The sequence below is a fragment of the Pelodiscus sinensis genome, chromosome 3, assembly GCF_052426305.1.
Source record: "Pelodiscus sinensis isolate ZL-2025 chromosome 3, ASM5242630v1, whole genome shotgun sequence".
NCBI lineage: Eukaryota > Metazoa > Chordata > Testudines > Trionychidae > Pelodiscus > Pelodiscus sinensis.
The window spans coordinates 123,388,047-123,399,790 of record NC_143054.1 but is presented as its reverse complement, the minus strand read 5'-3'; the positions used below and the strand labels follow the sequence as shown (position 1 = coordinate 123,399,790).

General features: G+C 42.0%; 1 protein-coding gene across 2 annotated transcripts in view; it reads left to right on the top strand.

The window, feature by feature from the left end:
• The first annotated feature begins 2,774 nt into the window (after nucleotides 1-2,774).
• THBS2 (thrombospondin 2) overlaps nucleotides 2,775-11,744 on the top strand; it is a 52,388-nt gene continuing 43,418 nt past the window's right edge. The window contains exons 1-4 of one of the 2 annotated variants that reach the window (XM_025184058.3): nucleotides 2,775-2,797; nucleotides 4,810-4,884; nucleotides 5,775-6,331; nucleotides 8,302-8,386. In XM_025184058.3, the coding sequence (XP_025039843.3) occupies nucleotides 4,815-4,884; nucleotides 5,775-6,331; nucleotides 8,302-8,386 (712 nt within the window). In that variant the 5' untranslated portion in view covers nucleotides 2,775-2,797; nucleotides 4,810-4,814. Of the gene's footprint in view, nucleotides 2,798-3,086; nucleotides 3,409-4,809; nucleotides 4,885-5,774; nucleotides 6,332-8,301; nucleotides 8,387-11,744 lie in introns of those variants that run through there. The other variant, XM_006121970.5, reaches the window with a different exon arrangement.

The window sequence follows — 11,744 nt, the reverse complement described above, 5'->3', positions numbered from 1 at the left end:
CATTGGAGACTGATGTGGGGCTGTGACATAAAATGAGGGAAGGCAATATGAGCTAATGAATGGAGCATTATGCTGGGACTCAGGAAACTCACATTCTCTTCCTAGCACAGCCACAACTTGAGAGGTAACTTGGGCAAGTCATTGCAACCTCTCTGGACTTCTGTTTCCCCTAGTAAAATGGGTAAGTGATTCTGGCTTCCTTTGTAGAACACTTTGCCAGCCTCTTTTCATCTTTAATATTCAGAATTAGGTATTGTTGCTGTGTTGGTTTCTCTTGGTTTTTTTTTAAATTTATTATATGTGAGAGCAATTGTGGCCAATTCCTATCTTCTGTGTAGTAAGCATAATGCTGAACATCAAATAAAGTAACATCTGACCATAAGAACTCCTATGAAATTCATTGTTTTTGCTTCATATGGAGTCCAATTCTGTCCTGTCCCACCCCACCCTACCCTCTCCCTCAGCTAAGTCAGGGAGCTGACATGGGAGAGCGGAGTGGAATGGGGCAGGCTAGGGCCAAGTCACTGTGTTTGGAGACCACTTTGAGTGGGTATTTCAACAGAGAAGGTTGCCTAGGAAGGGTGATCTCTCTACAGATGTTAACATTCCTGTCAGAGACCCATTTCTAGGGGTGGGTAACATTAAAAGGCAGATGATGTTTTCATGTTTAGTAGGAGATTGGCTGTTGTCAACTTAAATGAGAGTAGGAGCAGGGTAGCTACGCTGGAGTTGGACTCAGGCTCACAGAAGGCAGTATAGGCACTGGAATGCCAGGCTGGGACTCAGAATTCAGATGTTCTGAACCTGAGGTTACAAATAAGTGTAAATGCTTAAGACCTAGATTAACAAATCCAGGGGCTGCCAACTGGAGTTCTACTAACCCATGGCTTTCATTACAGGGTAGATATCCCCTGCAGTCAGGGGGCTGACAGACCTGGGCAAGGTGTGTGTGTGTGGCGGGGCAGGGGAGGAGAGCAGCATCTCTGAGCTGCCAGAATGAGTGGGGATGCAGGCAGAAGGAATGGGACTGGGGCAGACAGCCATCTTTGCTGCCTAGAGCATGCAGTCCCCCCTCCCTGTCGCCCTCAGAGCTGCCTAGAGCCTGTTGCATGGTGATTTAAAGGGCCCAAGGCTCCAGCTGCTCCTGTGGTACCAATGAGAACCATTTTGAATTGCCAGACCCCAGGGCACTGGACTCCATTGCCTTCCCTCTTCCTCCCTGCCCCTGTGAGTGGGCTTGCCTCGATTGCTTAAGAGGCTGTTGAGTAGTCTTCAGCAGTGGAGAAGGTTCCAGTACATCCAGGGTCTTGAAAAATACCACAAACGTGCCTCTGGAAAGAAGGAATGAATCACCAGCAGCATAAAAGAAAAACCCCGGAGAAGGTGAAATCTTCAGCTATGTTACTGAATGTGACTCAGCTTTACACAACTAACCAACAATTGAGATTGGAGGTGTGTAGGGAGGGAAGGTGAAGAATTTCCTGGCAATAACTTGACTCCTTCCACCCCATGATGGGGAGCATGTCTGTGTTTGCACATCGAGGTATTTCTCCTGGCTTTGTCTGGGAGCTGTCTCTTGCTGGTGTCACATTGCTCTGCAACTTCCCGGAACGTGCCAGGGTTTCCAGGAGTGAAACATACATCTTCCCCCCCCCCTCCCCACATCCCTCCTTCTTCACCCTCATCCGCCGCCTGACACTGGAGCTGGAGAGCTGCGGCTGCTGCTGGCTGGCCTCCAGCCATCCAACGACCCAGCTAATGAGGGCCAGGTTTATTCCGCCTCTATGGCTGCCAGGGAGACAATGTAGCTAGAAGAAGGAAAAGATATTCACGTCAGACACGACTTTCTCTTTTTGTAAGTGCCTACATTCAGGGGGTGTGTCTGGGTCCAAGATCTGCTGGGATACATGCGGTATATGAATAGCAGCAGGATGAGTCTATTAATAAGCATGCACTAATTGACCCCAGACAGCACTCTCTAACACACCCAGCCATCTGAAGTGGGTGTATCATTGCAATGAATATATACAGCAGAGTCATCTACTAGGTAAAATACTTTCTCCGTCAAAGCATCGTCTTTGGGAATGTACAAACCCCTGCCTGGATCACAGAATCATAGAACACTAGAACCGGAAGGCACCTGGAGACTTCGAGTCCAGACCCCTGTTGTCAAGGCAGGACCAAGCACCATCTAGAACAGATCATGCCTGATAGGTGTCTGTCTAACCTGCTCTTAAGTATCTCCAGAGATGGGGATTCCACAACCTCCTCAGGCAGTTTATGCCAGTGTTAAACCACCCTGAGAGGTAGGAAGTTTTTCCTAATGTCCAACCTAAACCTCCCTTGCTTGCCTAGAGCTCATCTGTTTGGAGATCCAGAAAACAGAGGCTCCCATGTATGCGTGGAAGAGGTGTTAGAACAATAAAAGGCGGGGCAGCCTGCAAGGAGAGAGTATTCCTCCACCTTTTGCAAGCAGGGGGAGAGCTGATCGGGAGGAGTTGCGCGAGTTCTGCGCTCTATTTTCAAAGCCCTTTCCCTAGATCCGCGCCAAGAGCAGTTTCAGTAACTGATGGGGCACCCCACCTTTGCAGTTCTCCCATCCCCCCTTCAAAGATCGTTGTTTGGAAGAAAAAAAAGTATCTGCCCTGAATAATAAAAAGAAAACGGGGAGGGGGGATATTGGCTGGCTGGGGGAGGACTGTATCATTGCCCGGTGCGACGGGAGAGGCATTGTACAGCGGCTGTGAGACAAAGCGGGGGATGCTCGATTGGAAACGCTCAGGCGAAGGCGAGGCAGGTAACAGCCTCGGCTGCTTTTCGGGGCAGGGAGTTGTGTTGTGGCGTCCGCGGGCGCTCATCACTCCAGCCCGGCTGCACTCCGGATTCGGAGCGTTCACACGCACCACAGCCAGGGCTTCAGCCCTGGTCCTGAGAGAAAAGGAGGGACAGTCCGGGCGCTCCTTGTCCTGACCCAAGCTTAGGGACCATAAGAGAGTGACAGCCCTTGGCTCTGTCCTGCTCCTCCCGTTTAAGGAGGAAAAGGGGGAGGGATGGCTGCGGGAGGCAGGGGACTGGAGCTGGCTCGCCTCTTCCAGGTAGGGGAGAGCAAACTGTAAGATCCGACACGGGAATTATGTCATGCCTGCGGACTAGGAATGAATTCAAAAGCGCTTCCTTGTGCGGCTGATTGACAGCAGTGCACGCGAAGGAGAGTATATAAAAGCAGAGAGCAGCCCCTCGCAAACCACTGGGAGAAACCTCAGCCAGAGTCTAGCAGATCCTGCACCCCCGCGGAAGCTTGGAGTTTGCACTTGGCTTTTTTCAAATAACTCCCGCTCTCCTTCCCTTTGGATTTGGTTTGGAGCGTTAACAGTAACAGAGCAGCAGCAGCAAAACCTTTTATGCCGGGTAAGGGGGAAAGCCCTTTAAATTTTCACACTGGTAATGTAGTGATTGGCAAAAACTGCTCTCATGAGCCATGGGTGATGGATTTGTCTGTCTCCTTAGCACAGTATTTGAGCTTCTGTTGTTCATCTTTCTTTTGGACTATCTTTTCAGCTAACAATTATGTCCCCTAAATAGGTCCTGTTCACAAGTATTCATGACTTGTGCACTAGAGTATAGATTTGCTTTTTGCACAAGCAGATTATGCTGTGTCTTTCCTATTGATGGCTAGGTTGAGAATATGGTTACAGAAGCAGCATTTAGAAATAGGATGTAAAAATGCATTTGTTGTACTATTGCTCATTGGAGTGTCCTTGCAGCCTATCTCCCAAAATATGTACATTAGGTAGAAAAGAAAATATTTGCATATGACTGGTGTTGCATCTGCCAAAATGTACTTGAACTAGAACTTTTAGCCCTCTCTCCTCCCCAAATTTGCAGATAAATGGTTTTGGAGTGATAGCCTAATTAGCAAACAATTATGGATTTATATTGAAAGTTTGGCTTTGTGTAAAAGATTGTGTCTGAGTTTTTCTGGAATTTAGATGAGACATTCTTTAAAATGTCAAGGTAGCATACTGGTGTCTTGAAATGTGTGTGTCTGTACTGCACAGCTGGCAAACTGGGTTTGCTCTGCTTAGCTGACATGCATGCACATACACAAGTTTAAATGAAAATGCAGATATACAGCTTACGCTTCTATATAACCAGACAGAAATACCTCAGGGGAATGCTATCTGCCTAAAAGTCAGCATTGAGATAAATATTGTGTGAGTTCCTTTCTATTGTGGCAAATTGAAAAGCTAACTACTACTCATGAAAATCCATTATCTTACAAAGAATCCAGCTACATATTGCAATTCAAAGTGGAGTTAAGATTGAACAACTAGTATACTATATTTCCTGTCACTTAAAGCTTTGATGATGTCTCATGGAGAAAACTTGAAGAAAATTCTGCTTGCATAGCATACATTTTCTCTATATTTCCCCTTTTTTATTGTTTGGCACATGTGCTTGAATACAGGAGTTTATTTTAAAAAATTCCCTTCAAATGCATAGCATGATGATCTCATGTACAAAATCAAGTCCAGAGCATGCAGTTGTGATGTCATAAACATAAGAGTATGACCACATATATATTAAGATATAAGCAGGAGCACTCTTAATCACAAATATCCTGTTTCATCTTAAAATGAACCAATAAGCAATCAGGAAGAGAAATACTGTGAATATGCACTGTTGGGTATAAACAGATTTGCTTATGGTTACAGCATTTTTTTCAGTACAAGTCCATGAGGCATCTGAGGTCTTTACAGTTGACCAGGAGCATTTTCCTAACAGTTTTTTTTTTTGGTTTATTCATAGGAGTTATGCTACAGAGGAGCAGACTGTTGTGGCTAATTATCTTGCTAACTTTGTGGGCTTCTTCAAATGCTCAGGGTAAGTCTTGAAACTTCTTAACCAGATGAATCTTAAGGGATTTGAAAGGAAGCAGAAATTACAGTAATTTGCAAAGCTAAATGTTGACTTTAAAAACTATATGGCTAACCCACTGCAGAAAACACAGTAAAAACTAAGAAAAACTGCTTGTCTAAAATAAAGACAAAAACTTTAAGATAAGTCTTATTACTACAGGTACTGATGCACTTGGGTGATAACATTACCCAGTCACATAAAATAGTTTTTCCCTACTGAACATTGACCTAAATTTCCTTATTCTTAATTGCTAAGCCATTTCCTTCTGTAATATGTATGTAATATGAGACTTAAAGGGACTGAGTTGGGTAGGAGCTGCTTTGTCAGAAATTTAGAGAGAAGAAAACATCTATGGATCAAATTCAGGCTGGGTGTAAAATGGCACAGTGTCAGATATTAATTTCCACGTGGTATCCTGGGCCAAATTCATATCTGGTGTAACTCTACTCTCTTCTTCAGAGCTAACCTGTTGTAACATGGTGTTCATACATTTAGTTGTCTTTGCTGAGAGTTAAAGTAGAGCAGTTAGCTTGGAGCCCTCTCCTTGTAAAAACAAACATGGTTTTTGTGTATAGAATTTTATTCACTTTCACTAAAGGTTTTGTTACATATAAAGTTGCCAAATAGATGAAAGTGCTAAATAGATAGAAATGCTGTTTATTGTGCAATACCAAAGATAGCACGTGTGCATCTCTCTTCCAAGCTTATTGAAGTAATGTGGTTATAGTGCCAAACAGGCAGCAAATATGCTAGTGTCTCTCAAATAGTTAGATCTATTGGGTGTACTATTCTCACTTATTTCCCTTTGTGTCCGTTTTTGTATTCACATTGCTATATACTGTCAATTTTTGCAGATGGTAACAAGGAAGATGAGACTACGTTTGACTTATTTCAAATCAGTAACATAAGCCGAAAGACAATTGGAGCAAAACTATTTCGGGGTCCACATCCCACGGTCCCAGCATATCGTTTCATCCGATTTGACCACATACCTCCATTTGACCCAGAGAAATTCACACAGATTCTGAAACTCATCCGGAAAAATGAGGGCTTTATTCTTTCAGCCATACTCAGGCAGGACAGGCAATCCAGAGGCACTATCATTGCTTTAGAGGGCCCTGGCATCTCTCAAAGACAATTTGAGATTATTTCCAATGGCCGAGCCAATACTCTGGACCTTATCTATTGGGCAGATGGGTCCCAGAATGTAATTTCCTTGGAAGATGTGGACCTAGCAGACTCCCAGTGGAAGAACATCACAGTTCAAGTAACAGGAGAGAACTACAGCCTCTATGTTGGTTGTGACCTTATTGACAGCTTCATCCTGGAGGAGCCTTTCTGCGAACATCTAAAAGCAGAGAACAGTAGAATGTATGTGACAAAGGGGTCCATTCGAGAGAACCATTTCAGGGTAGGTAATGTGAAAGAATTAGGGTCTGCGATAACAGAAAGAATTTAGCTACTTTTAGCATTAGAAGACAATGGGTCCAATTCAACCTTCACATGCACCCCAAAGTCAATGGGGAAACATAGGTGGAAAAAATAGACTTTGGTACCATGTATCTTTTAGCTGGTTGCTTGAGGTGAATTGTATGAATCTTAGTACCCTTTATTCATGAAAGTGAAAGACTAATACAGCATAGTCTACAGCCATGCAAAAAGCACTTAATCTTTGTATAGATTTCTTCATGCAACTCGTAAACATTTAGCTATTTTTCCCATTTGTAAGGCATCACACAGTGTCAAGAATGCTGCATGTTGCAGTGAATTTTAGAGGTGGTCAAAAATTTTGTAACAGAACATAAATTTTCTGTTTGTCAGAAAATGCTGGATCAGCAAAAGTGAAATGTTTTACAGAAATATGTCAATTTTGATGAAATTTCATTTCAAAAGAAAAATAAACTATTTAGACAAGGTTGAAACATTAAATTGAAAATTTTTAAGAACAGCGCTTTTTGATTTTCAAGTTTTTGTTTCAGTTTTTAAACATTCATTTATATTAAATATAATTTTAAAAGTAAAAAAGGGAATCAAACATTTTGATTGACCCTAAGGGGTTTGTGTGTGTGTGTGTGTGTGTGAATTTTGTGTCAAGGAAAACTTCAATTTTGTTGATTTTGTTCCATTTCAGAATTAAAAACATTCTGAAATTGTGGATTTTCAGGCAAAATGAAAAAATCCAGCTCCTGTCCTGCTCTGGTGATTTGTATAAAGTTCTTTTGGGGCTAGGTTGAGTTATCCAGTAAGCTCAAACATGAGCTCTTGTGTCTGGAGTTGAAAAGCCGGTGCCCTGCAACCTACTGGGCTACCTAGCTTCCAGTTTAATAATTAAATCTCTAAAGGGTGTGTCTACACAGCAAAGTTATTTTGGAATAATGGCTATTATTCCAAAATAACTATTCGAGTGTCTACTCAGCAATTCCGTTATTTAGAAATAATGTCAAAATAACAGACAGCTTATTCTGACTTCTGTAAACCTCATTTATGGAGAATAATGCCTATTCCAAACTAGCTATTTCGAAATAAGGGGTGTATAGATTCTCCACTTCTGCTATTTTGAAATAGCCCTTCATCAGGCCCTTTCTAAGTTATTCCTCCTGGGGCTGTAAATCGATATAGCACGTCTACATTAGGGAAGCCTGCCTTGGACTAATTTTGAGGCTTCCCTGCAGTGTAGACATACTATTTCACAATAAGCTATTTCGGAATAACTATTCTGGAATAGCTTATTCCGAAATAACTGTGCAGTGTAGACGTAGCCGAATTTGGCTACTTCTACACAGGAGTGTTCTTTCAATATAAAGTCAGTAATTCCAAAATAACATAGTGTGTGTAATAAATTTGAAATAACTGGCTTCTTACTTCAACTCCTGTAACCCGCATTATATGAGGAGTAAGGGAAGTCAAGGGAAGAGTGCTCTATTTTGAAATAATTGCTGTGTAGACAGTGTCAAATGTCGAAATAAGCTATTTCGAATTAAGCTACGAAATTAGCATAGCTCAAGTTGTGTACCTTATTTTGAGGTTAGCCCTGCTGTGTAGATGTGCCCCAACTGAATTGTATGGAAACAGAGATTCAAACTCACAACATGACAGAAGCATGAAAAAGGCTAGTCAAATATTGTTTTATCATGAGTCATTCAGAAAAAACAAACACTTACTTTGGCACTTCATTAGTTTTAAAATAATAATGTAACCATGCTATCAAAGTTAACATTCAGTATGTATTTCTCATGGATTGCACCATAGATTACTTTTGAATATTTACCTGTGATTAATTTTAACTAATAGACAGGGGGGGTTAAAAGTGGAGGAGAATGCACATCTCATGATATACATTTAATCCTGAATTTATCTGAAACTTATTTTCTTTAATTCCAGGGTCTAATTCAGAATATTCACTTAATATTTGATACTTCAATAGAGGATGTTCTATATAACAAAGGATGTCAGAGGAGCCAAACAAGTATGTATATTTTTTCACACTAACATTGTTCAATTGAATCTAACAATGAAGACGCCTTAGCTCAACCCATGACACTGCTCCCGTTTAAGCTAGTGTGAATTGTGTATAAGGTAGAGATAGAACATGGCTCTGTAAGGTTTGGAATTGCTGACCAGCTACTTATGAACATTGCTTTGGAGTGACAAACAAACCTAACTGCTGCGAGCTTTGCTAGGAGGGCACTGATTAGACATAATCAAAATATTGCTTCTGACAGACAATCTGATCCTTTGTCCCTGCTGCTCAGATTTAGACAGGATGCATAGGTTTAGCTGCATAGGTTGGGGAAGAGATAATTACCAAGGAGAAAGTTACGGACAGTTGGAAAGAAAATGTAATGTATGTGAAAATGTATTTCCATGAAGGGAAGTTCTCAGACAATTAGAGCAAAGGATCGGGGATATGTCTACCTTACAAATCACTTTGGTGTAACTTGCATTGCTCAGAGTGTAAACAATCCTTATTTCTGAGCGACTATGTTGAAAAAACTTAAACAACAAATAGTTCTGCAGCACCTCAGAGACTAACAGGAAATGTAGATGGTATCATGAGCTTTTCTGGGCACAACTTATACTGGTCTAAGTGCTGGAGTGGACAGTGCTGTGCTCTCCCATGGACATAGCCACTGACTTCTCTGGAGGCAAGAGTTATAAAGCCAGTGAAGGGGCTCTCACATTGGCTAACAGCATCTGCTCCAGAAGGGCTACAGTGGTGCATCTGCATCGGTGCAGCCATATTGCTGTTTTCAGGCCTGCTGACAGTGTATGGGAGTGGGGGAGGGAAGGGAGCAGTTCACCCTGGGCCCGGTGATTCAAAAGGGTCCGAGGTGCCTTCCATCACTTCTACTATCAAACCAGTGGCAGTTAGAGTCCTGGGGTCCTTTAAATTGCCACCAGAGCACTGTGCAGCATATTCCAGGTGACTCTCAAGGCTGGCTGGGACCAAGCATGGTGCCCTGTCCCAGTCCCTCCCCTTCCATCTGAGGCCCTGCCCCTTCCGGGAGTTCAGAGCTCCCCTCTCTTGCCCAGGGTCCTGGCAAGTCTGTTGGCCCCCTGCCTGTCGTACAGATGTAGCATGTGGGTCATGTGTCTCAGTTCTAGCCTGACTATTTGCCTGGCTCATTGTTTGACCTCAGGCGAATCTTCAAGCTTTAAATTTTTAGGTGTCAAGTCTATTAGAGATATATCACTGCAAGAGGCTTCAAGGCTATATCTTTGTAAGTTACTATTCAAAACAAGTATTAATTGGGCTGGAGAGCAGGACTGACATTTTAATCCTGTCAGTAGGACATTCAGACGGTCCCCTGCTCTATACGACAAACTTATGTCAGTATTACTGTGCCACTCAGGGATATGGATTTTTCACACCGCTGAGTGACAGTTATACTGAACCAACCCTCAGGGTAGACAGCGCTATGTGAAAGGGAGGGCTTTTCCCATCCACTTAGCTACCATCTCTTGGGGAGGTAGTGTGCCTACATTAACAGGAGAAGCTGTCCCATCAACCTAGGTAGCATCTTCGCTAAGTGCTACAGTGACACAGACACTCAGGTGAAGCCCTGCTGCTGCAGTGCTGTGAGAGTAGACAAGCCTTTCAGACTCATAGACCTTAAGGCCAGAAGGGATCCTCATGACCCTCTTGTCTGCTCTCCTGCAACGTTGCAGGCCAGAAAACTTCACCCACGCACTCCTCTGGTAGATCCATGACCTCACAGTTTAAAGGCTTCAAGTTACAGAGAATCTACTGTTTTCTTTAGTTTAAACTTGAAAGTGAACTATGCCCAATGCTGCAGAGGAAGGTGAACCTCCCCCCACCTCTGCTCCCAGGGACTCTGCTAATCAGACCTGGAGGAAAATTTCTTCTTGACATTCAGGTGGAAATGTATCAATCAGTGGAACTCTGAGCATGTTGCAAAGTCACACTAGCTAGACACCCTGGAAAGAATTCTTTGTAGTAATTCAGAGCCCTCCCCATCTATCTGGGAAGGAGACCAAGGTTCAAGTTCCTTCGCAACAATGGATATTTACTTATTTATATACAGTGGAACAGTCCCATTAAAAGAGACTGAGAAAATCCTGTTCCAAAATACCCCGTGGTTAAGGCGCTCTGTTAAGAGGGGAGAGACTCAACTTCAAATCTATTTTCTATATTAGGCAGAAGTGAGAATTGAACCTACATGCAATGTGAGTGCTCTAGCCACTTGGTTAAAAGTTATAAGGTAGGCACTAACACCTCCTCTAGTCACTTTATGTGGGATTAGGTATGTTTCTAGTATGCCTGATTGACCTTTCATGCATGTAAGGAATTTTTGAAACATTTGTTAAAGCAGATTTATAATAAAACATTAACATATTACATCATACTTTACTTATTAAGGATCAGGTTAGTATTCAAAGAACCCAGCTAAAGATCCTGACCTACTGGCTGGGGAGACTTCCACCTCTTAGTATTCTAAAAAGAGTGACCAAATGGTTAAATTACTATCCACCTTTGGCGCTTTTCTTGTGTATGAACTTGGTATGAAACTTTTCTACTACAAAGACAGTCCATATTTGATTGATTCCACAGAAGAAGTCAAAAATTCCAATAATGTGCAATTCAAAGTCTTGCTACCAATTATTAAAATGAAATTAATTTGTCATTCTGTAAGGTCTGTACTGAAGCATAACATGAGAAGCCTAGGGGATTTCCAGGAAGCCAGTATTTTGTCATAAGTCATAACATGAATCTCTGTAACAATTTCCTCCCTAAACTCTGTTATTCCTTTACACAACCACAAGTTGTGCAAATATGTTCCGTTTTCCCTGAAACCCCTTTAAAAGCATCTTCCTAGCAGCAAAATTCGGAGACTCTTAACTGGAGTTAAAAAGCAATTTGTATAATAATTTGTAAAACGTTCATTATGAGTGACACAGATTGACAATATATAACCCTTCTCTCATCTAGAGACTTGCTCATCCAGATCAATTCCTTTGTCTAAATCCCACTCCCATCTTTCCTCTGGGTTGTTTTCTCTTCAACTTATTTTTTAATCAGAATTGTATGCCTCTTAGGGCAAGTCTACACTAGGAAATTATTTCAAAATAACTTATTTTGAAGTAACTTTTGATGTAACAAATTTGAACTAGCATGCCCACACTATATGGAAGCCTCAAAATTAGTCCAAGGAAGGCTCCATTAATGTGGACATGCTACCTCGACTTTGAGCCCCAGGAAGCAGTGAGGAGTAATTAGTTTGAATTACTCTGGGGAGTAGTTATTTCAAAATATCAGCACTGGAGCATCCATATTACTGCTATTTTGAAATAATTATTTCAAA